The sequence below is a fragment of the Callorhinus ursinus genome, unplaced genomic scaffold (genome assembly GCF_003265705.2).
Source record: "Callorhinus ursinus isolate GAN/ISIS: 27379988/994484 unplaced genomic scaffold, GSC_fseal_2.0 scaffold1, whole genome shotgun sequence".
Lineage (NCBI taxonomy): Eukaryota > Metazoa > Chordata > Mammalia > Carnivora > Otariidae > Callorhinus > Callorhinus ursinus.
The window spans coordinates 85,214,736-85,240,817 of record NW_027397063.1 but is presented as its reverse complement, the minus strand read 5'-3'; the positions used below and the strand labels follow the sequence as shown (position 1 = coordinate 85,240,817).

Sequence of the window (26,082 nt, the reverse complement as noted above, 5' to 3'; positions counted from 1 at the left end):
CTCACCACTCTCTATGAGTAGGCAGTGCCCCCATTTCTAAAGCCGATGAAAGGGGGGCCAACAGACCTAAGAAGCTTCTGTGAGGGGTCCAAGCCATCCCTCCCTGCCCTGATGGTTTTGTGGCTGGGGTTAAAGGTGAGTGCTAAGAGAGCCCGTTCCAGCCCTTATGTGGCTCCTCAGACCATCTGACGAGCAGGTGGGTCCGGGTTCCACTGGGATGGGCTGCCTTCCCAGCAGATGCCCAGGAGCGTGAGACACAGCGAATCTCTCATGGGCCTGGATCTGTTCTCGGTGGAGGCCGTTCCTAGAGACATGAGACACCCCTCATAAAAGAGGGGTGCCATCGCAACTTTTTCCCAAACAGGGCTAATGTGCAGGGAGGACACCGTGAGGAGGGGCGCCGAGTGTTCGGAGCAGATGCTGGGCACGTGCAAAGCTCCTGAGCCTCCGTACACAAAGTCAGCTTTGTACCAGGCTCCTCTAGGGCGAGGGTTGATGCCTGGCATCACTCCTCTTCACGGGCTTTTATCTCATGGAGGTCATGCCTTACTCATTTTGAGCACTTTTTTCAGTGCACAGAGTTGAGGCTGCTTAAAAATCACCTCTTCAGAAGGAGTACTTTGTCATGGGAGCCTGTTTAAGTTCCTTACAGCACTTACCACAATGTGTAGTTATATGTATTTATTTACTTGTTTTCTGAGGCGTAGCCTCCTTGCACGTTTTGAAGCACAATTGTTTTGAAGGGGGCTATCCTGGTAGAGATGAGAATTCCTCTTGGGGAAAATACCTTCAGATCTAAAAGAATGTTCTTTGTGCAAAGTTCATCTGGCAAAACGGTGGACAGGAGGCAGGCCTGCTGGGTCTTTTGCTAGGTATGCACCAAGGGGCTTCAGATTCTGAGACACGGAAGCTCATTCGCATTAAGAACAAATGGAGCCTCCTTAGGTTGGAGACCTGGACAATTGTATGGCAGTGGTGATAAGAACATGAGGAAAAGATACTGAGCATTTGCCATGTACACCGGCTATCCTAAGCACTTTACACACACACTCTTCATGAGGCGCTTATGATGCAAAACTGTTATTATTTCCATTTACAGATGATGAATCCAAGATCTAGACAGGCTATTGGGACTTCCCAATCTTTCCCACTTGACAGAACACACCCAGAGAATGGTCACGTTTGTATGGCTGTGAGAAGGAGGGCAATATGCACAGGGGCGAGGCTGCTCACAGGTGGCGGTGATAGCCCGGGGCCTCTGCCACCTCCCAGCTGTGCCAAGGGCTCAATACCCTCAATAACCATTGTAAATGGCAGAGCAGGGCTTGCAGTGAGGTGGATCTGTTCCAAGAGGGCTAACCCCACCTGGCGCCAGATGCTACCTGGGGTTGGAAAGTGTGTGTGTGCATGTGTGTGTGTGTGCGCATGTGCGTAATGTTGAGACATTGGACCTTTCTATACAAATCTTTCCCCTCCCTGGGTTCTTTTCTTACCCTCCTACAGGCAATAGAATCTGAACTGTTCATTTTGCAGAGAAGGAAACTGAAGTCAAGAGGTGAGTGACTTGCCTAAGTGTCCTGAGCTGCTGAAGAACAGAGCTGGAATAAGGGTTCAGGTGTCCTGACTTCTGTCCCGGGCCCTGTGGTCTCTTGCAGTGCTCAAGATGATTTCAACGTGTGCCTGTCTGGTTTCTTTGCATGGATGTTCAGACTTCTTTCCTGCATTCTGCAGCACATCTGCCATGATGCTGAGCCCAGAGCAGGTAGCTGGTCCCTCCCACACCACACTAGCTGCTCTTGGCATGCACTGTCCACTCTACCAGGAGACGTAGAAGATGTCAAAGGAGCCCAGGTTCTCCTTGGTTTGCTGGAGGAAGCTCATTTCAGAATCAGCAATTTAAGTGACTTGTAGAGTTTTATTAAAATGAGCTCACCTTCTCTGAACTGGTAACTGACATCCTTCCTACAGGGCTGTCAATGAAGCTCTATATAGAAGACTTACATGAACTTCACAACACCCTTCTCACTGCTGACAGGTGACAGAAAGGCGCTGAGCTTAGAAAGCATTTTCATGACCTGGGTTACAGAAGTTATGATCTAGAAAAGTCCTCAACTCATCAATAGAATAGGGTGAGCTACCTGCTCTTTTGAAACCCCAACAAGAGTGAAGGGTTTCTTGATACGCATGATTCTCTTTGGTGAGTTCTTAAGTTTGGAGGCATGCATCTGCATGAGGCAGTTTGGGGGTAATAGCCTCTGGAGCCAGGCAGAATCAAAGTTAGATTCAACCTTGGCCACTGCTTGCCTTAAGGGCCTGGATAAGTCACCTTATTTCTCTGACCCTCAGTTTTGTCATCTGCAAAATAAATATACAATGGCACTTATATTGTAGGATTTGCTGGGAGGATTATGCAGCTGTGTGCAGCTAGTGCAGGCATATCAGAAGTCCCCAGTGGTTTAGCTGTTATGATTAATAAAATGCGGACACTAATAGTCGGGAGGTTGAGAGCATTAAATGCACAGTGCCCGGGGCATGGTATTGGATTAATAATAATAAAAACAACAACAATAATAATGACTAACATTTACCAAGTGCTTAATAAGTTATGTCTTAGAGACTTTACAAACATCGAGGGTAGCTGCTATCATTATTAATATTTCGACAAAGAGCTGTGAGCTTGGACAATATTTTGGAGAGCTGGTTTTCCAGAGGCTTGAAGACTGGCATTCATCTGTTCATCTTTGCCTTTCCTCTATACTCTTTCAGTGTTTTTGCCTCTCCCACCACCAGTATGGTTAAGAGCAGCACTCAGATACCTTTGGGTGAACAAAGAGATGCAAGCTTGTGGAATGAATGAGTGATCCTAGATCACTGAGAACGACCAGCGATGCAAAAAGGCCAACCCTCCTGTGTTCATCTCTCTAGTCTGGCTTCAGTTTGAGGAGGGGAAAATGGTCTGTTCTGAAAAACAAAACAAGGGAACTCAGCAGATTCTCTAAATAGACAGAACCTTTAGAAATCTTCCTTGGTCATGAAAATCCAACCTGAGATGAATACTGCAATGGGGAGATTCTGCTTAGGCTTTGCAAAGATCCAGCCCAGGGAGGAGGTTTGGGAGCCCTGCCTGTGGGAAAGGCATCTGCTTGACAGAGCGCTGCTCCCCTCACCACATCCCCAGGGTTTCAGCTCCCATGGTCTCACCTGATGATGGATTAGAAGATGCCAAAGGGCAAATGAGGATGGCAGGAAATACAAATTAGAAACCTTAGTGCCAAACCGTAAATTAAGAATGCCAAGAAAAATGCTACTCGGCCTGATGGCCCATATTGCCTTTTAGATGCTTGGCTTCAAAGATCTCAGCTTGCTTAAATGGAAAAGCATGAGCTTTGGAGTCCTGCATTTTGAGGTGAGGGTTCTGGCCCTGCCACTATCTGCCTCCCTCCCAGGAAGTTACTTTAACCACTGACTATCTTTTGAGGGAAGAAATCAAGTCACTCTTCTCTCCACCGTGTGGGTGAGGATAGGAAGGAAGGGCTATGTGGGAGCCCCCCTGCGGTGTTCTGCACACGTGGATTTGTTTATCGTCCATGGTGGTGTTTTGTGGCGGTCCACTTTCCTAGGGTTTTCTGCTTCTACTTTCACTTTCTGTCACCAGAACTGTTGTAAATCTGTTATTCTAATGACATTATTTCAAAAACACTTTCATTTGCTCTGTCTCTTCTCAGTTAGAGAGGGCATTTATCCCTCTGCCACATCCTCCCTCGCCCACCCTTGCCCACACCCTCTCCATCCTAAGCTTCCTTCTGATCTCCGCTCATACTCTCTTGCCTGTTCTGTAAGTACGTGCAACACCAGTATCTCCACCTCTACTTTATTCCCACCGTGTTACTACAATACGGATCTGATTGTGTCTCTTGATCTCTTGGCCTGTCCTCTTGGGCAGGGCTTCCCGCTTGGTCCCCAAGTCCCTCCTCTAAGAACCCACTTTGTTTAGTGAATGATCCTGATGGACCATTTTAGTTAGGGGACAATAGTCTTTGGAGAATGCCTGGGATGACATTGTAGAGAGATAGAGACAGAGACTCCATGGGAGCAGAGACTCAGAGTTGGCAGAACTAGGAAAAGGTAAGCCTCACAATTCCCTATTGAGTTATTGAGGGGGACTCTAGATTTTCCAGTTATACATTATGGGGAATCAGAACCAATTTTATTTAAATATGTCAGAAGAACTTGATCTCAGCAAGCTAGAGGGCTTAGGGGTTGTACACCCACTATAGATGTAGCAGTGACAGGCAGTTTTCCTTTTCTTTTCCATTAGCAGAGCTTCTGTAATACTGGGGTTGACAATGTACCCAGTCAGAAGACCACACTTCATAGCCTCACTTGCTGTGGCCAAGTGTTCCAGTTTCAACCAATGTAAGTTATAGAGAAGGACCTATAGAGATAACTTACATGTAAGTTATAGAGAAGGACTTATGAAAAAGTTTCTTAAAAAGGGGACAGAAATAGGGGAAATGACCTGTCTCAACTTTCTGTTCTCTTTCTTGCCTTCTGGAACTCAGATGCACTGACTGGAGCTCCAGCAGCCATCTTGGATCTTGAAGTCACCTTAAGGAGGGAAGCCGAGCATCCTCCATGGTCGAGCACAAAGACTAAGGGCTGAATCCCCATAACTGCAGAGCCACAATAGCAGCCCCCTCCAGATTCTTTCTACACAAGAAAGAAGTGAAATTGTCTCTTGTTTTTGGTTTTCTGTTGTGTGGGATTGAATCTGACCATAGTCTGCTAACACAGTAGCAGATGAGCAAAGGGATTACCATGTGAGCTCTGGAGTCAGACTGCTTTCACTCCATTCCCTGCTCTGTCACCTCTTAATCAGGTACCTTAAGCAAGTTACCAAACTTTTCACAAATCTCTGTTGTCTCATCTGTAATGTGAGGATAATGACACCACTTATGGCATAGAGTTGATGTGAGGATTAAGTAACATAGTGTGTTAAGCACTTAGAACACTTTTGGTACACACTAAGTGCTCAATAAATGGTAGCTGCTGCTGCTATTATTACTATTATTACTACTATTGTTGCCCTAGTTACCCATCAGATTGGATGTTCATCTCCATCCATAAGCAATGGGTCCTTTAGAGTAGAATTTCTTATTTGTTTTTGGTACTGCCCCAGAACTGGCAGATGGTGGGTACACAATACATCTTTACTGAACCACATCTTATTAGATTTTGTCAACTATTTTTTATGAGTAGATAATAAAACTCACTGGTATTGTGCATCAGATTGGGGACTGATGCCCTGTAAGCACACTGTCACTTCATCCTTACCAAAACCATTTGAGATACAGGCCTAAAGGGTTATTGTAGGATGTGCATGAGCTTAGGAGTCATTCAGACCTACATTCTATTTAAGGTTCAAATTTGGTAATATTAACAGAGAACTGGAAATAAACTTAGGGAAAAAAGTCAAAGCAGGCATCCTCACTCAAGTTCCTAGGAGGCTCTTAGGGCTTTGAGTGGCCAGATGTCACTGGCATGGTGGCTTTGCTCTGTGTTTCTTCCTGAGTCAACAGAATTAGACAACCTCTGGAAGCCATCCTGCTTCTGTTCCTCAGTCTCAACATGGTTGTAGGTGGGAACAGGAAGGAAAACTATTTCCCCTATCTCGTTTACTTAATCTGGTGTATTCAAAGAGTTTTTTTTAGGTTTGGTGTGGGCATGGGTTCTGACTGTGGCCTGCTGAACTATTAAAGAGTAGATAAGACCTTATGGACAGAGGGTAAAGGTTACAGCACAAGCTGCTTCCTCTGATAAGTTTCCCTCCACCTGCAATAGGGCTGTGGGCGGTATGGTGTTGGGACATGACTGGTAGGAGGAGCTTGGGAGGTTCCTGTAAATTTGGCTCTTGTCTATTTGTAGAGGAAGTGGCTCTCTGTCTTAGATTTGTTTCATTGTATAAGCTAGTTTGCATGGCACAGGGTATGATGCCACAGGGCCAAGAAAATCTCTTAAGAATCTGCTGGCCAAATAATTTATATCCTACCATATGTTTTCTCTTTTTGTAGGTCATAGTTGAAGCAGGAGTTAAGTTTTGGTCCCAATGATAGAGTAGTTCTTAACCCTGGCTGCACATTCAAATCCTCTGAGGCTCTTAAAAAAATATCATTCCCCGGGTTTGACCCCAGTCCAACTGAGATGGAATCTCTGGGGGTAGAGCCTGGGCATCAGTGTATTTAAAAGGAAATATACAGGAATTAAAAGAAAACTAAAAGATGAGCCACAAAGTGGGAGAAAATATTTACAAAATCACATATGTAATAAAGGAACTATATCCAGAATATATAAGAAAATCTTAAAAGTTAATAATAAGAAAATGAAGAACCCAATTAAAGAATGAGCAAAAGATTTGAACACTTCACCGAAGAAGATGGATGGCAAATAAACACATAAAAAGATGCTCAAAATATTAGCAGTTAGGGAAATGACAGTGCAAACCACACTGAAATATCATTATACACCTTTAAAATGGCAAACAAACAAAACAACAACAAAAAGCAACACCTAACAATTCTGAGGGCTAGCAAGGAACAGAACAACTGGAATTCTCAGGTATGGCTGGTGGGAATGAAATATAATACAGTCACTTTGGAAAAGAGTTTAGCAGTTTATTATAAAGTTAAACCTACGCTTACCACATAGTCTGACAATTCCACTCCTAGGTATTTGCTCAAGAGAACTGACAACTTGTGTTCACACAAAAACCTGTATATAAATATTTGTAATGGTTTTATTTATAATGACCCCAAACTGGAACCTACTCAATTCAACATTCAACTACTAAATGGATGAATAAACTGTAGTATATCCATGCAATGGGATACTACTCAAAAATAAAATGGCACGACCCACTGATATATACAATATGAATGAATCTTAAATACATCATACTAAGTGAAAGAAACCAAACTCAAAAGATTATATATTGAATGATTCCATGTATATAACATTCTGGAAAGGGTGAAAGTAGAGGGACAGAACACAGATTAGTGGTTGCCAGGGGGTGGGGGTGGAGGAGAGGAGACTTGCAAAAGGTATCATGAAGGAATTATTTGGGGCTGATGGAACTCTTCTGTATCTTGATTACGGTGGAGGTTACATAATTGTATGTGTTGGTCAGGCTCACAGAGTTGTATATTTAAAAGAATACATTTTACTGTATGTAATCATAACTCAGTAAAGCTGAGTTCTCTCCCCCAAACCATTCTTTAGGAAAAGAAAAACTTCCCCAAATGATTTAAATTCATAGTCAGTGTTGACAGATGTTGTTGGTATAACAAATTTGAATCTAGGTTCTGGTATTAAAATTTCAGTTTTCTTTTATGTACAACTGGAGATAATAAAATCTACCTTGAAGAGATATTATGAATCTTTTTTTTTTGTTTTAAAGATTTATTTATTTATTTTAGAGAGAGGACCAGTGGGAAGGGCAGAGGGAGAGGGAGAGAATCTCAGGCAGACTCCGCACTGAGGGTGGAGCCCAACGCGATGTGGGGCTGGATCTCACAACCCTGAGGTCATGACCTGAGCCAAAACCAAGAGTCTGATGCTCAACCAGCTGCACCACCCAGGCGCGGTGCAGAGATGTTATGAGTCTTAAATGTGATAATGTACAAGCTCCAGCTACAGGGTTTGGAGCACAAGAATCATAACCGCTTATGTAGCGCTATGTGCCAGGCATTGCAGCAGCACTCCCAGGCATCTCTGATCTTCACAGCAACACTGTGAAGGAGATATCATTATGATCATTTTCAAGGTGGAGAAACTGAGGCTTAGAGAAGTTATGGAATTTGCTCAAGGTCTCACAGCCACTCAGTGGCAGAGCCAGTTTCCAAGTCTAATCTTAACATCGCTGATTGCAGTACCCCTTCTGAAGTCTCAATTAATTTCAAACATCCCGCTTTTTGGCTTCACGTCTATCCCCCTAGTGCACTTTCTTAGTATTTTCAACGGTGTCTTCAGGGTTGATCCAGTTTTGGTAAGGCCAGAAGGAGAAAGGAACATGTATTAAAAAGTCTGAAGATACAAGAGAGTTCGATTATCGTGATATGGAAAAGTGGAGAAGTGGTGGGAATTTGGTCAGAGGAGATGCAATTACAGGGATGATGATATGGGAGTGGAAAAAAGACAGCAGAGGGGGCCTTCCCTTTGTTCAGTGACAAAGGATCATAGAATGAGAGGCCTGGTTGGAGTCTTCTGTTATAAATACTCTAGCTGGGCTCTGGCTGGGGGCTATCAGAGAATTCTGGCTGGCCTCAGTCACAGAGGGTAGAGAAGTGTATGGATGAAGCCACATGTGGAAGGGGGGCATCCCTGACTGAGAGAGAGGTAGGGTTTTCTTTTGGTGCCTGGTGCAGTGGTGAAGGCACCAGTTACTGGGCAGTTCCAGGACCTTCAAGTAGAGCTGGGCCAGTGGTGTCCTGGTAAATGCTTAACAATGGACTCTCTGAAACCAACCAACCAACACACCAAACTCTGTTTGGAGCATTTGCCATTTTTTTGTGGTGTAAATACTCCTACTATAGCCAATTTCAAGGTAACAAAGGAAAGTTGGGGAGAGGTGTGCACAATTAGGGCTCTTGGCAGCTGGTGCAAGCTGGTCCCAGCACAGCACTGGCTGGGTCAGTCTTGGGTCTTCCATATAAGCAGCAGAAAAGTCTGGGTTATATAGTGCCATGAGCAACTTGGCAGGGGGACAGCCTCCCAGAATGCAACTGAGCCTTGTTCTGGTTTCTAAATATAATGTAGCAATGTGAAGGATAAGATGTGGGTGATTTGTTTGCAGTACTCACTGTGGCTTGGGGGACAGGGTCATAACAGAATGGATCCAGAGGAGAGTGGTCCATCTGCATTAACTGTGCAGGACTCAGCCATCTGCCCTGTACCTTCGGTGGGACCCCTCGTTATATGTCTGTCTTTTGTCCTACTATCGCTAATTTGTTCTATATGCTAACACTTCTCGATCTATAAATTTATAGTGAGTAAGAATCTGGCACTTCCCTCCAAATAGTTTCTTTGCCAATAAGCTTGAAAATGATTGCAATCGGGTTAACAGCTTTGAAGTATCCACAGAAATCATCCATGTGAATAATTTATTTTCATCTGTAAGAAAAGAGTCCTCTTTTCTGAAGGAACCTCAATTATTAGGCTATTCATGCATCTTAGAGATGACTTCAGGAAAATGGATAGTTGTACAACCAACAGGGAAGTAAGCTTTGACAAGAGATAAATAAAATCAGCCTGAAATTACTTCCCTCATTAAGTTAAAAAGATGTCAAATATAAACTGGTGCACTTTCTGGTTGTGTGTTCCTGGGCTGTGCATCCCCCGTGGATGAAGGCTAGTCTGGATAGACAATATTCATGTAGAACTCTTCTTGTGATAGTGTGCATTCGTACACAGGAATCTTGATTTATGATATATGCTAGGATTCTTGCTTCTGAGGCACTGGATGAAGCCATCACGTTCCCTGTCAGGACATGAGCTGACCCACATGATCTGCCACCAAAAACCCAGCAAAATGTCATCCTTTTGCAATACAGTGCTCATGAAGCGGGATGTGTTCTTTTTCCTTCTTTTTCAAGTAATTATCTATTGACCTATTCCTGGGAAGATACTGTGGGTCACATCTCAAGAGAAAACGAGGGAAGAGGAAAAGGAAAATAGGAGAGTCGTTTCACAAATTATCAATATATAATTCATGGTACCTTATTTAAAAAATGAGTTTATGCTTCTTTCCCAAGGAGAGAGACGGCACTGGTTGAACTATCCCTTGTAGAATACAGTCTATTGAAGTGCTTGTGGCAGATGGTGCTTTGTGATTCTCACAATGGCTTTACATTTCCTAGCTTGGTTTCCTCCTGCTTGGGGGTCACAATGCCAGTTTTTGGCTCATCAAATCCCAATTATGTCAGATTTAGTGACTTGTCATTTTGCTATTCTGCCTAGGCTTTATGTATTATATTATATATATAATATAATATTATATATTATACATATGTATTATATGTATTCTGACAAAGGGATTAACCTATCTTCCATTGAAAGGGAGAGTTATGATAAAAATGGAGCCATTAGGTCATGACAAGGAATGAGAAGTTGGGAGGTGGTCAGACACCAGAATAATTATTTGTATCGAAAAACCAAGAAAAAGGAAGCTACTACAGTTGAGTCTTGAACTCCCTGGCAGTCAAGGCAAGAAAGGAGTCTGATGACTCCTTTGTTGACACTTCGTACATTTCATCACTGAATATTCTAGAGGAGTGGGTGAGCAATAACAGATTTTCCACAGGCCTTCCACTGTACTGAGACACTTACCTGATAATATGGACGCAACGGCTGCAATGATGAAGGACACAATGACACCAGGTCCTGCCATTTCCTTGGCCACCAGACCAGACACCACGTACATCCCTGTGCCCACACAGCTGCCAACGCCAAGTGAGATGAGGTCCATGGTGGTGAGCACCTGAGCTAGCTTGGTGCCGTGGGCTGTGGTGGCCCCAGTTCCCTCCAGCATGGACTCCACTGGTTTGGTGCGCAAGATCCTGGAGTGCATGGCATACCAGGCGGCCCCCCACTGCACCCGCCGGGGGTCCAGGGAGGCAAGAAAGCCACTCATCCTGCGTGATAAGGGTTACGGTGAAGGTCAACTGATGGAAGAGGTTCTATGGGAGCCTTAGTGGATGCTTCTGGAACTCATCTAGTGAATAGGGATCTCCTTTTTTAGGAAAGGTCCAAAGGGACCCAAAGCAGCCTTCTCCTGGGCATGAATGTCTGTAGGAAAAACACAAGAAAGAAGACGATGAGACCAAGCAGGAACAAACGATCACTTGGAGGCATGGTTGGAGGTCAACATAATGAACTGGTTGAACAGGTCTATCTTGTGTACTCACAATGCAGGAGGGTTGCATTTTGCCCTTTGTGTCACCTCCAGTCCTAAATAACAATCTGTTGTTTGCGCTGTGTCCCTGAGTCGTTCTGAAGAAGATGGTCTGAGTCAGGGCTCTGCCACTTACTGCTGTGGGACTTTGGGTAAGTTATCCCACTTCTCTGTGCTACAGTTTCCACTGTATAATAGGGTTAATAAAGTCTTTTGCCTGGTGTTGATGTGAAGATTAGATTAGTGTCTAAAAAGAGCTTAAGACAATGCCTGGCACGTGGAAAATGCTCACCCTGGCCTGGGTCTGCCAAGACTTACCTGGTTTCTTCTTCTTCTTGGAAGACTTTGTGGTTTTTGGGCATATTCTTTGGGGACACAACATCCTCATTTTTTAAATACAAAGATGCAAAATTAGATTTATGACTTTTAAGAGGAACAATCCCACCCCATGGGGTTGTTTTGGAACTTTGCTCTTGAATAAAATGAAAAGGGTCTTGAGTGATTTTTTGCTCTCAAAGATTAAGAGGAAGTGTTCCTGGCATTTGGTGGGTGAGCCCCAGAGATGCTAACTGGGTGGGATGGTGTCATCCATTTTTCAATGACCTCACAGGCATTCCTGTAGATAAAAATTCTTCTTATGATGATCTAAACCTAAAACCTAATTGTTTTATGTATAAACACATGGGATTTTCAGGGATGGTTTTAATATACAAGTATGTCGACTTTTCCAGGAATGCAACTATAGAGTAAATGGAAGGATGATTGTAAATTCTTTAGTTTGGAACCAAAAAGGAATTCTTCACTGCTTCAGAAACTCAAGGTCCCCTTTCAACGCCACCCATGGTACAGCATCTCCCATGCAGCATACCTGTGACCACCTGCTGTTTGGAACTAGCACACTGACGGTGACTCTTTATACAGTGAAAGCATCTGACAGCTCCCTGTGTGCTCACCTGAGTGTTTACCTACTCAAGTATGTTATATACAGGTAGGTTATTCATGCATTTTGCTTCAGGGTCTAACAAAACCTTTATTACAGAAAAGAGGTGCTGGGCTTGATAGAGCTGAGAACTTATATTAGATGATTTCCAAAGTTTTGACAAGTTAGAGAATGCGAAGATTATATGAAGCTACTTTCTTTGGAAATCAGAAGCTTTATACAATTCTTTAAAGACCTTCTAAAGTACAGCTGAACGTTGATTCAAACTACTGTGCTGACAAGCTTAGGACGTTTACATTTACAAGAAGTACCAGCCCATGTAATCTACAAATATTATTAATTAATACTACTTAGCACTTAATGTAACACTTGTGTGCTTCTAAAGGCTTTGCAAACACAACCTAATTAGAAGAATCAGGCGAAATGAGGCAGTTTGGTTCACAGGGGTTGGGTGATGGACCTACTGGTTTAACTTCCTCCTAGATTTGATAGTGTTGCTTCATGCTGTGTTTTAATTCTTGACAACACCTTAAATATCAGTACAGGTGGATAGTGCCATTGTATATGGCAGAGTTATTGAAAAGCCTAGAGTGTCAGCAGTCTTTTTTCTTTTCTTTTTTTTAAAAAGATCTCTAGATTGAGAAAATGTGTCACATATATACCAGGGAGGCTGCAAGAACAATTGCTTCGCTTGAGCTCTTGAGCTCTTGTGAGAAATTAATGTACATATCTACTTAATTTCAACTCAGCCAGCATATACTGAGCATCTGTTATGTGCCCGGCATGGTGTTAGGCTTGGGGGTGCAAAGACATGTTACCTGCTCACATGGAGGTTTCAGTCTAGAATGGGAGGTGATGAACACCTAAATCACAATGCAAGGAATAAGGTTTGTTTTTGCTTTTTTCCTTAAAAGCCACCACTGACTGGGTGGCTCAGTCAGTTAAATGTCTGCCTTTGGCTCAGGTCATGATTCCAGGGCCCTAGGATTGAGCCCCACATCAGGCTCCCTGCTCGGCGGGGAGTCTCCTTCTCCCTCTCCCTCTGCCTGCCGCTCCCCCTGCTTGTGCTCTCTCTCTCTCTCTGTCAAATAAATAAATAAAATCTTTAAAAAAGCCTATCTTTTATTGTTTTTCTTATTATAAAGCCATAGCGTGTCTACTGCAGAAAAATCAGACAACATAAACGATGATGTTCAGTGAAGAAGGAATATAATACAGTACACAGGATGATAAATAAAACCTGATCATTCCAGGGAGGGATGAGGGGTATGTTAGATGTTGAATTGTGTCCCCCCCCCCCCCGCGAATTTGTACGTTGAAGTCTTAACCCCCAGTGTCTCAGAATGTGCCCTCATTTGGAAATAGTTGTTACAGATGTAATTAGTTAAGATGAGGTCTAGATGTAATTAGTTAAGATGAGGTCTTCTGGAATTGGGTGGGCACTTAATCTAATATGACTGGTGTCCTTGTAAAAAGAGGACATTTGGACACAGAGAGAATGAAGTGTGAAGATGAAAGCAGAGGCCAGGGTGATGCTTCTAAAAGCCAAGGAACACCAAGGATTGCCGGCAAACCACCAGAAACCGGGAGAGAGCCATGAAGCACACATCTTCCTCACAGACAGAACCAACCATGCTGCAACTTCATCATAGACTTCCAGCCTCCGGAACTGGGAGACAATACTGCTTTGTCATAGCAGCCCTAGCAAACTAACCCCGGTCATGAAGGCTACAGAATGGGGTGCTGAAGGGGTGAGAGAGGGTATATGAGGCCATGGCATTGGCATTGGCCCCTGAGTGACCGGGAGTCAGCCATGCCAGGTGTCAGGAGAGAGCGTTCCTGCACAGAGGTCCCAATGGGAGAGCGGGACTGAACGAAGCTGGGACGGGGTGAGGAGGAGGACTCCAGTGCCCTGTCAGAGCTTTACTGTGCCAGCTAATTTAATCCTCACAACAAATCAGCCTTTAGAGACGAGGCTGGGAGAGGTCCAGTAACTGTTCCAGAGTCAAGGAGCCCACAGCGCCAGCACTTGGCCCTGGGACACCTGCTTGTGAGCTCATGTCCTTCCTCCTGACCCTCCTGCCTGAGGTGCTCAGGGTCAGCCTGAGAGGCTTGCAAGCCAAGACAGGGCTTGAGTCTCTCTGAGCGCGGTGAGAAGCCATTGGAGGGTTTTACTACAGTGGTAGTAAACATGGTATGATTTACGTTTTAAAAAGCTCATTTTAGCTGCCATGAAGTCAACCGAAGAATCATGTCCTAATGATAAATTAGTTCCAGGATGGAGCAGAAAGGTGCATGGGGCGTGGCCCCGCCGCGGAGGAGACAGACAAGCCAACAGAGAACCATCACCAGAGCAGTTACACAGCAGCCTGTGCACGAGGACAGGGGACATGGGGAGGGGAACAACCGTCAGGAGGGCCATGGAGAGCCGCACAGGTCACCTGTGTCAGAAATGAGGAGAGTGGGCCTGTGTCAGGGCAGGGCAGTGGTAAATGCAGGCGGCCTTAATGTCGGCTTTCTGAGGGAAGGTCACAGTGTTTTCCGATCTCCTGACCCCTTTGCGGTGGTTCTCCATCTTGACCGCGCACTAAAATTGCCCAGGGTTCTTCCAGAAACACTGCTGCCTGGCTCCCACCCCAGAGATTCCAGTTTAATTGGCTTGAGGTGTGGCCTAGAGATAGGGATTCTTCAGGGGTGGTTCTAGCAAGGTGCAGTTGGGTCCACATGCCACCAGGGAAGACCAAAGCGCTGCGTGTGGAAAAACACGTTGTTTCCTGTGATTAATTTTATGTGTTAACTTGACTGGGCTGAGGGATGCCCAGAGAGCTGGTGAGACATGATTTCTGGGTGTGTCTGTGAGGGTGCTTCTGTAGGAGATTAGCATTTGAATCTGTAGAGGAAAGAAGATAGTCCTCCCTTATGTGGGTGGGTGTCTTCTGATCCCTGGAGGGCCCGAATAGAACAGATAGGCAGAGGGGAAGGGTTAATTCACTGTCTTTGCCAGAGATGACACCCATCTTCGATTCTCGCAAATTGGTGCTCCTGGTTCTTGAGCTTTTGGACGCAGACTGGGATTTATACGATTGGCCCCTCCACCCTGACTCTTGGGCCTTCAGACTCAGATTTCATTACACCACTGGTTTTTCTGGGTCTCCAGCTAGAAGACAGCAGACTATGGGACTTCTTGGCCTCCAGAACATGGGAGCCAATTCCTATAATCAATCCAGATCTTCATATATATCTGTAGATGTCCTATTAGTTCTGTTTCTCTGGAGAACCCTAATACATTGTCATTTCCCACATGGGGCCACAAGTTTGACAGGTACCTCCTATTTCTCTTTTTGGACAGGTAGCTGGGCCTCTAGGCAGCTGTCTCTTGCAAGCAGTGACTACAGATGCTGTGTGGTCTGGAAACACCCTCTGGGATACTTGTCTGATCAGCTTTCATCAGCAACTGTCACAAGGATGCTGAGAAATGAACCAGGCTTGTTAGGGAGGTGATGGCTTTTATTTGATAGGTAATCAGAAGCGTGGTGAAAACATAGTGAACCAACTGGAACACAGGTTGAGGGTGGTGAGCGTTCCTTCCTGGCTCTATTCCCTCTGTGTAATTCCTCTGAGTGTTTGCTTTATTGATGCAAACAGGGACTTGGGGCATTTTCTTTCTTGGTTGGAAATTTACCGGAGAGAACAAAATGTACGAGAAAACATGCTTCTAAGTGACTATTGACAATATCCATATTCATTACCCTCGGATTATGTTAATCAAAGATAGTTTTGGAAGCTCTTTGCTGTTGTCTTTCCAAGAGGAGCAATAAATGTGTGTTGTGCTTTCTCTAGCACTTTAATTCAAGTTTCTCAAAATACTTCACAGCTATAACTAAGAAGGGCTTACAGGGCCTCTGGGAGGGGACAGTCATCATTGTAGTGGTTGCCAGTGTGCTTGAGGGTTCAGCAGACTCCAAGTATGATGGTAAAAGCAGGTTTGTGTCAGGATGAAAATAATCATGGCTTAGAAGTTCACTGAATAGGTAGGATTATCGAATTAGGTTGGAGCCTGCCTTTGGAGGTGAGGAGAGGAAGGAAATGAAGGCTAACAAAACAGTAAACAGCAAAAAATCATTCCGGCTTGATTTTGCAAATACACCAAGGGATTACAAAAATCCCTCCGTGACATCCCCTGAGAATAGCTGGAACATCTGGAGCAGAAGGGAACATGGGCTGATAGAAGCAGCCCCTTCACAGAGGTGGACAGTTAGGACTGCTACAAGATTCTTCTAATCAACGTCCCCTGGCAAAATGAGGTTACAGTTCGACTAAAAGGTTCCTGGCTTGATGAGCCCCACCTGGTGACTGCAGGATCTGGAGGAGCCTTCTGAGGCCTGCCCCACTCCAGTATCCTGGGGTCCAGTGCCAACCCTCCTCCCCACTCGCCTCCTACTTCTCCTCTGGGCTGAGCTTCTGGCTCCTGGTTAAGACCATAATTCAGGAGTCGAGTTCTCTGGCTTCTGGCTCTGCCCTTACTAGCTAAGTGACATTGGGTGGAGCCTTTCTGTGTTTCAGTTTTGCCATCTATAAAATGGAATAATACCGGTACTAGCTCATAGGGTTGTGGCGAGGAGCAGAGGAGTTAACAAGTGTGAAGCTTTTAGCACAGTGCCTGGCACAGTGTGAGGGCCATGGGAACGCTAGCTGGCACCACCCTGCTCCCTGACCAGGTCTTTTTGTCCCCTACTGCTGACACCCCCTCCCACTGCTTCCACCTCCCTAGGCAGTTTTCAGAGGACCCTTGGCCTGCTGCCCAGTCCTTACCCATAGCTTTCCTCTGCTGAAACTCCCTTGGGTTTCTTCTGGCTGCCAACTGTATGTCCTGGTACTTTCCTTCCAAGGATTTGTGCTTACCTTTCTCATGCTTGTAGAGAATGGCTTCCTCCTTTCCTATGTTTCATTATCTAAACAGGCTTCTTAACAGATTTGCTTGGGCCTTTGGGTGTTTCACCTCTTCTCATTCTTTTATGCCATTGACTTTTCTCCACAAGATGCACACACACCATGAGGTGGCTAGGGCATGGTGCGTTCACCTGAAGTCATCACCCTATCCCTGAAAACATGCTCCGCTTCTGACCTTTACACCCGTCGCTTTACTGAGGCTCACTCAGCCAGAGTCTTTGATGGTGGAATTTCTGCTGAGGTCCTTGCTTCTGTTGCTCTTCTTTTCCTTCCAAGCTTGCCAGATACGGCTTTATGTTTGTGTGCTGGCTGTGGATAGGCTTGCCTGTCAGTCACTATAACTGTATGCTGGGTGTCTGAGTCCCAGGGCCTGCCCCACCCTAACAGGACATCCTAGTAAATGGAATTGAGACCTATGTCCTGGTAGCTTTCTCCTGTCGTCCCCAGTTTTGTTTTCTGTATCTATACAGATTAGGGTTAATCTGCCTACAGGAAAAGTCTTCAGGCTTTCGAAGACAACTGACATAACTCGGGAGTTTTAGCATCCCCAGACAATACATCTTCAGTTTCTTCAGTGATCAGCAGTGTCTCACATGGTACAGCTTCTAGATCAATCACATTTTGATTTATACTTCTTAGGCAGGCTGCAGTTTATCATTGTTGACATTTTGGGACCATGACAAAGCAGTAAGGAAGATGTTTTTGATCAGTCTAGGCTCTGTGTGTGTGTGTGTGTGTGTGTGTGTGTGTGTGTGTGTGTCCTAAATTATATAATGCTGGTTCCTGACAAATTGACTCAGAGATACTGTTGACCTCAAAAGTAGGGCTCCTGACTTTTAGATTGCTAATCTTTCTAGCTAGTCTTTGTGCAATGTCAGATTGATCGAACTCACTTCAAGTATCTTGTGATCACCTACCATATTACTTAACAACGCTACCCCATTTATATTGTATGCAGAATCTGAGGCACAGCTGGTTTTGTTTTGCTTGGAATGTTTCTAAAGGGGAGTCTGGATCTATGACAATTGAGTAGCTAAGCAAAAAGGTTGTTCCAATTCAGCTTCCTTTTCAAATCTTGTTTCTTTTTCTGTCTCTAAAATGTTATTGAGTGCATTAATCAGCTCTTGCTGCAGTAACAAATGACATCAAGTTTCAGGATAACAATGACATTTAATCTCCTGCTATGACTCTACTCCAGGCTGTGGATTGGCTTCAAGGTTTTTCCTCACTGTGGACGGTGAGTCTCCACATGTCTTCTCAGATGTGAGATTCAGGCTAAAGGAGCAATCCCTACCTGACACAGGCTGTTCTTTTGTGGTGCAGGCTAGGAATAGGGGGCCGGTGGAAATATACGATGCTTCTTCTGCTTCTGGTTGGAACTGGAATTCCACGGATTTTCTATTGGTTAAGGTGAGACACATGACCAAGCTCAAAGTTAATGGAGTGGGATGTATATTTCTTTCATTGAAGACAGGTAAGTCACATGGCAAAGGGTGAGGTTGCATATAAAGGAGGATATGAAAAGCTGTGACAATAATATAACTTCTCTCACTATGTACTACTATGTACTAGACAAAACAATTGTATTATAATTTTTTTTGAGGCTGGTTTTTCTGGAATGGGCAGAAGTCTGTGCATCTGATATATAAACTTAGAGACTCTGATGTGCTCATTCCTGTACTCCCACAATTAATTCTGTAAAGTTATGAATATTGATTTCCTTTAATGACTAGTATAAATCCAAAATTCATCTGCTTTTGACACCAAGCACAATAAAACAATAAAAAGTCATTCTAACCTCATTTGCTAGAAATAAACAAATATATATATATATATTAACGTTATGAAGATAATTGATTTTTTTTACCTGGTCTGGGACATTTCTGCTTAAAAAATTTTCCCACTCTGCTTCTCTGTTTGTCAACACTTCAGGGGTTGAGAATATTATCTGTGCACATATTTGGCAGAAACTGTTGTGAAAACACTCTCAGGGGAATGCCTGGCATCTACTTATTGGGAGAATTGAGGAGAAGCTTGTTCGGAGATCTGATTATTCAGCGCTGAGACACCACCTCTCTCCTCCAACACCCCAGTCAGAGACAATATCACAGCCTGATGTCACCTACCACTCTTTCCTCCCACTGATCCCAGGTCCAGGGGCTCCAGTCTCTGTGCGGGGTCCTGTGTTACTCATTGTACATATGGCAATATGAACAAAACCAGGGCCCAGGGAAATACAAAACTCTCCACTAATCAGATTTTATTGGGGGAACAATTCTTTCTGAAGGGACAAATCACACAAGAAAATCAGTTAATTTTTCCATGCGATTAGAAAATGTTTAAGAAATTGCATTAAATTAATCATTGCCAAAAGTATTTAATGAGTTTCTACTATGTGCTTAACTCAATGGTAGCTGTTGTGGCCATAAGAGAAATTACTACAAGGCACAGAATACCAGGAACTGGGCACCTGGCTTCCATCTTCCAAGCCAGCAGCATAGCATCATCTCTCCTCTCTGTCCTCCTGGCCCCTTCTAATAAGGACCCATGCGATTACATCAGCCCATTCATTTAATCCAGGAGTAATATCCATCTCAAGATCCTTAATTTGATCACCTCTACAGGATCCCCTTTATAATGTAAAGGAACCTAGTCACAGGTTTTAGAGATTAGGATGTGGGCACCCTTGGAGGGGTTATTCTTCAGCCCACAAACCTTTTTCATACTCTTTAGACATATCTCTTCATAGTCCCACACTATGGCGTACTTCCACCTCTTTCTTTCTTTTTCTGAAAATACTTGGCTCAGCCTTTCTCCATACCCTCTCTCCAAAGTTCCATCCCTAATTACCAAAAAAAAAAAAAACTTAACCAGAACTACATTTGCCCACCGTTCTTCAAAAATACCCTTGGTAGAGTAGTTCACTCAGCTACTTTCAGATGAGCAGCTCCGGGGCCTGAGCACTGAAGGGACATATCCAAGCCCACACACCGGGTAATATGGTAATGTGGGTCTCCCTTCCTCCACCCCAGGCCCTCCCTACTGCTCCGTATTTAAGAAACTAATAATACACTATATGTTAATTAATTGAATTTAAGTAAAATTAAGTTTAAATTAAAAAAAAAAGTGAATGGAGCTACCTACATTTTCTTTGTATGATATCACTCCCATGCCAGGCTTGGAATGATCCCCAAAGGAAAATAAGGCATTTGCCCAATTTTTTTTAAGTGGTAATGTTCCTTTAAAATATATTTGTCTTTCCTAGGAGCTAAAGGAATGGACAGGGGTGTTTAATGTACCTCAGAACTCTTCCTGGTGGCTTGGCCTCAGTGGGCATTTCCTCACCCCAGTTTGGAGAAGCATGGCTCTTGTAGGAGTCTTCCAAATGCTATTCTTCACGTGATTAACCAGCTCGCTTCCCCAGCGTTGCTCAGGAAAGTCGTTCAATAGGTACATCCTTTTAGTTACTCTCACCAGAGAAGCTAAACACAAATCAATAACTGGATAAAACTGACTTTGTGCCTTTGGGGGTGGAGCTCATATTTGAAACTGTTTCGTTTTCTCTATTCACTTTGTCTAAACTGATACCCAGGACTCTTTTGTACTGTGGATTCATTATTCCGGATGCCAGTCACCTCTCTCTTTGAGATTCCCTCCACTGCCCCCAAAGGAAATTTCTACTCTTCTAAAGAGTCTGCATTTTAAGTCAGATAATTTCAAGTGGATCCTTCAAGTTTTGATAAGGGACATTTTTATGTGACACAGCCATAAACAGACAAGTGGACAGAATCTTAATTTTAATCAATGTATGTCATTTTCCATGCTCCATGAACTTCCAGCTCTTAACAAAGCCTGACTCTGCACACCCAGCCCCACCCTACTCTTCGTTTGTACTGTTCTCAATACACACCATCTGCTTTAATGGGCTCGGAGCATGTAGTAAATGTCTGGCGCCATGTGTGCAAGATGCAGGGACAGAAGGAGGAAGAAGATGTCCCTGTTCCTCCAAGAGCTCCTGAGTTGGCCAGGAAGGTGGGCCTGCCAAGGAAGTGACCATCTAGTGTGATAGAGTATGTCTCCCCACTAATTACAATGATTTTACTTCTTAGCCTTTCTTTTTTTTTATTTTAAGATTTTATTTATTTATTTCACAGAGAGAGACACAGCTAGAAAGGGATCACAAGCAGGGGGAGTGGGAGAGGGAGATGCAGGCTCCTCACTGAGCAAGGAGCCCGATGTGGGCCTCAATCCCAGGACCTGGAATCATGACCTGAGCCGAAGGCAGACGCTTAACGACTGAACCACCCAGGCACCCCTTCTTAGCCTTTCTTTTTGCTGTTTTTCTCACCTTTCTCCCCGTAGCCATCCACATTTTCATGTTCTTTTGGAACACAGCTCATACTCCATCTGCCACTAAATGTGTGTTAACCACTTGGGACTCCTCTTCTCTGATTTCCTATGGAGCCCCCAAGTCAGCATGTATTTTTCAATGCCTTGCACAGATTGTTATATACTTAAGGACTAGGGTCTCCTTAAAACCCTCCAAGTTTTGAGGGCGCCTGGGTGGCTCAGTTGGTTAAGCGACTGCCTTCGGCTCAGGTCATGATCCTGGAGTCCTGGGATCGAGTCCCGCATCGGGCTCCCTGCTCAGCGGGGGGTCTGCTTCTCCCTCTGACCCTCTTCCCTCTCGTGCTCTCTCTCTATCTCATTCTATCTCTCAAATAAATAAATAAAATCTTAAAAAAAAAACCCTCCAAGTTTTGAAAGAAAATGAAATCTAAACTACTTACAATGGCCTCCAGGGCCCTACACAGTCTGGTGTCTACCTCACCCCTGAATTCATCTCTGCCAGCCTTCTCTTTGGTGCAGCCATGCTGTCCTCCTTTCTGTTCTTGAAACACCCCAAACTGCCCGTTATTTCAAGGGTTGCGCTTCTTCCTCTACCTGGGATCTCTTACCCCAAGTCTTTGCATGGCTCTGTCCTTCTCGTGATTCCAGTCTCAGCTGGGTTGTCGGCCTGCAGGCAGAGGCCCTCCTGAACTACCTATGCTAAAAGCAGCTCCGTCTTTTGTACTCTTTCCCTCATGTTATTTCTGTCTATCTATCCATCCACCTGTCCTTTTATCTACTTATTTTTGAGTAATTTATCCCTATTTGATATTTATTTGTTTCTGTTTTCATTGTGTTCTCCCTCTAGACATAAACTCCTTGAAGGTAGGGATTTTGTCCATCTTGTTCTTTGGTGAGTCCCTAGTGACCACAGCCGGGACTGGCACATAGCAGGTAATCAAGAAATATTTGTAGAATAAAGATTCCTCCACAGTGCTTAGAAGACAGTTGGGCACAAAGTATTTCTTTATTAAAGATATAATTTATAATAGCAATTTGTAATAATCCTTGCCATCTTGAGATATCTATTGCAATATAAGATGATTTTCTTTGTTAATTAGTCTTTGTGCATAAAATCAAGAACACAAAATTAGAGAAATCAACTGGTCCAACTCTCAGATTTTACAAATGAGAAAATCCTTTTTGTTGAATGCCTTCACAAATCCCTTTGGGAAACTAAATTATCTATAAGTAAGTATGTCTAATTATAAATAAATTATCTCTCTAAGTTTTTGATTCTTTTATATTCATTAAGTCAAGAGAAGACTGAATGAAAAATACACACTATTAAAATATTAAAATCCACTTAAGGTTAGAGTTGTACTTTTTGATATAGCTGTTCCATGCAGCAACTGGTAGACCTCTGTCTTTTGCCCATCCAGAGCAGCAAAAACCTCCTAAATCATAGAGGATGCACCATAGAAGAGAAGTATATTTTTTAGTTTGCTTCACTGCTTTTTTTTTTTCTGGGAGGAAAATATTTGAGACTTTTGATAGCCTGGGAATTTAACATGTTTTTGAAAAATAGAGATGTGCTTTGCCCTGTGGGTGCAGTATTCATGTCTAACTTCTGAGCCTCTTTTGAGAACAGTGCCTGCGCAGGGTTGTTTAGTCTGCAGGCCCTCAGGGTACATTCTGGATCCACAGCCCAGAGAATTCTTCTTTGGGGCAGATTCTTTTCCTGACTGTTATCAGTCATTTCCTTAGGAAATCTGAAAGCTGGGAGCGCATCTTTCAATTCCAACAGCACCAATTCACAGAAAAATGCCAGGTTTCACCTGGGGACTTTGAAAAGAATTTCCAAACTACAAGCTATTTAGCTGAAAAGTGTTTGCTACCAAACGAGTTCAAATTTTTCCAGGCTGCAAGTTCTTGAGTTTGAATGTATTCCTCATAGAGCACAGCAAAGAGCAACTGTTAATACAAATACAAATGTTTAATAATATGAGACAATATGTCCATTTTTACAAGTATTCAAAGAAATGCCAAAAAAGGAAATATTTTCACTTATTAACATGGCAAGTTTAAAAAAACCCACTCATTGCTGATGAGTGGGGATACTTCCATACACTGATGATGGGAGTATAAACTGCCATAAATATTTTTGGAAAGTAAATTTATCATGTGGAAATGATCAGGTGCAAATTTTTTTTCAAGGGTATCTATTAAAATATTATTTATAGTAGTAAAAACTGGAGACAATCTAAATGCCCAAAACTAAGGATGGAGTTCAATCAATTATGAGCTATTCAAAGAATAAAATACTAAGCTAACATTAAAATATGATTCTAAAATAATATTTAATGACACAAAAAGTACTCTGGATATATTAAATTAAAGCTACTATAAATAAAGGTTATAGAACTGAGTATCGAGTGTGATCCAATTTCATTCTCTCCTTCTGAAGGCAGTGTGCCAAAATGTTAAAAATATGGACCTAAACGTGGTGATGGGAATGATTTCTATTTCATTTTATTCCCCTGTGGGCGGTATGTATTCCTTTAAAATCAGAAAAGAAATATTTAATTAAAAACCAAAACAGAACACAGAAGATCCCAGAACAAGGAGCATGCTCCTATTTCTGGCCATGAAGAGATATCCTTGATTTCCGTAGTTACGTTTCGTGTCTATGTATCTTTATTATGGAAAACTTTTTTAGGATCTGTTCCTCCCATAAAATTAGATTAGCCATTATCATTACAGTTTTTTTCACTTTGGAGATAGAATTTTCAGGCCCAGGGGAAGCTAGGACTTGGTTACAGTATCAGCTTCACACAGCAGGTTCGGATCACCAGAAACCTGGAGTTGGGATTCTCCCAGTTGCTACACAAAGCTCAAGCCAACCTCCCTGCTGGGAAGATAGAAACTGCCCCTAAAGCAAACAACTCAGTCCTCTGACTTTGCTTTCTCATAGCGTGGTTTCCTTTTTTCTATGTTGATCATCCCCTAGAGGCAACTAATTCAGATAATTTCATGGACTATTGTAAGAATTCTAATTATTTCTAGTATGTTCATCTTATAAAACAAACAAGTAAAAACATTCTTCTTCACCCAAAACACCCTGCCCTCTTTATATATTGCCACACTAAAGCTCCTGCCCTAGGGGCTATCTCCACTTCTTTATATCTTGTCAGTCATTGAGGCTTTCCATTCTGTCTTCCGTATCTTTCTTGCCACCAAAACTGCTTTTGCTGAGGTCATCACTGGCTTCCATGGTGCTAAATCCAATGAACATATTTTAGCCCTCAATTCTCTCACCTGAGCTGTCAGAGGTATTCAACACAGTTGTTTAAGTCCCCCTTCTGAAAACACTCTCATTTCATCACGAAGAGATTTGGATTTCATCTTATAGCAGTGAGAGCTATGGGTTGTGTGTGTGTGTGTGTGTGTGTGTGTGTGTGTGTGTGTGTGTGGCGGGGGGTGAATGTCACATGCAAGCTGGACGGTGACCTCCTATCATTCTTTTAGGAATAAGCTCTTGTGATTTTTTTTCTTCTTCAGTGTAATAGGATTTTAAAAGAAAGAACGCATCCCCTAGAATACCCTTACTGCTGGTACTTTTTTAGTTCTCAATACAGTGTCTACTATTACATGGAATCACAGAATGAGATTCTGGTGTGACCATGTATTGGTCAGTGTGAGTCAATATCAAGAAACCATTGTGCCTTGATGCCGGGAATGTCTTTGCTGAAAGAGTGGTCTCAAAGCGTAAAGAGACATGAAAAAGGAATGTGACAATTTGTTTGACAAATATGAACAAGAATACAAATATTCCTTGGGGTAGAGCATCCAATGGTTTACAGACTTTCAGGTCTACCTGGACTGCTTGGCCATCTCTGCATCTGACCCATGCTTGGAGCTGACCTGTCTGAAGCTGTTGCCCTCTCTGAGCTTGAAGCTCAGGTTGAAAATGTAAAGGCCCCTTGCCACGCTAGGCTGGTGGACCTGCTGCCCTGGTGTCTTTGACCTCTTTGCTTCCCCCAGAAGACACCTGCCCAGATCTGACCTATTCTTTTATGCCTTCTCTACAAGAGAAGGCCATGATGCCTGCTGTTTAGAATCAGTCCAAGAAAAGCCCATTGCCCTATGTTCTGCATCAGTGATGGTTCCTCTATCTGTATGAAGCACAATCTCTCTAGAACCAAGGGGGTGGGAAAAGAGATATGCTAAATTACTTTTTATATTTTGACAACTGAAGAGTATGCCAACAAATGAGTCTCTGCATTCAGAGCCTGGTATAGAGAATGCTTAATTGGTTCCACCTGCCATAAGCAACGGCTGAGTATATAAGTTCTTCCTGCCTGTGGTTTGGGTCTGACCAGAATCCCCATTCCATTCAGTTGTGAGGAAACTCCAAGTAGAAAGGGGCGAACTACCCTTGGGCACTTCAAAGGTTTGAAAGAGTTTCCCTTATTATTTTGGATTCTGAGTCTCATTTTGTTTCCAGTAGATAAAGGGTTAAAAGACAAAAAAGAGAGTTTCTTATTGTGATGCTAAAAACTGAGAGGTTAAGTGGTCATATATCTAAAATATAAATCATAGTACTTAAATAAGAGTGTCTTCCCTCTCTGCCTTCTATGTTTGCACACCTGAGGTAGAAATATTTCCCTATCCCCTCCTATGTGCCAAATACTGCCCATGCCTTATCTTGGGTAACCCTCACCTAAATAATAGCATCGTTTATATGATGTTTACTATGTACCAGCCATGAGTTTATATATATATAATGTGTATATACATATAATATATATTTTTTAAAAAGATTTATTTGTTTATTTGAGAGAGAACGAACATGTGAGTGTAAGCAAGTGTGAGTGGGGGAGGGGCAGAGGAAGAGGGAGAGAATCTCAAGCAGGCT

At 43.2% G+C, this 26,082-nt stretch overlaps 1 protein-coding gene across 1 annotated transcript in view; it reads right to left on the bottom strand.

Moving 5' to 3' along the window:
* SLC7A14 (solute carrier family 7 member 14) overlaps positions 1–26,082 on the bottom strand; it is a 111,899-nt gene that overhangs the window by 39,082 nt on the left and 46,735 nt on the right. Inside the window, exon 2 of the mRNA XM_025869624.2 lies at positions 10,381–10,839. Within this exon, the coding sequence (XP_025725409.2) occupies positions 10,381–10,684 (304 nt within the window). The 5' untranslated portion in view covers positions 10,685–10,839. The remainder of the gene's footprint in view (positions 1–10,380; positions 10,840–26,082) is intronic.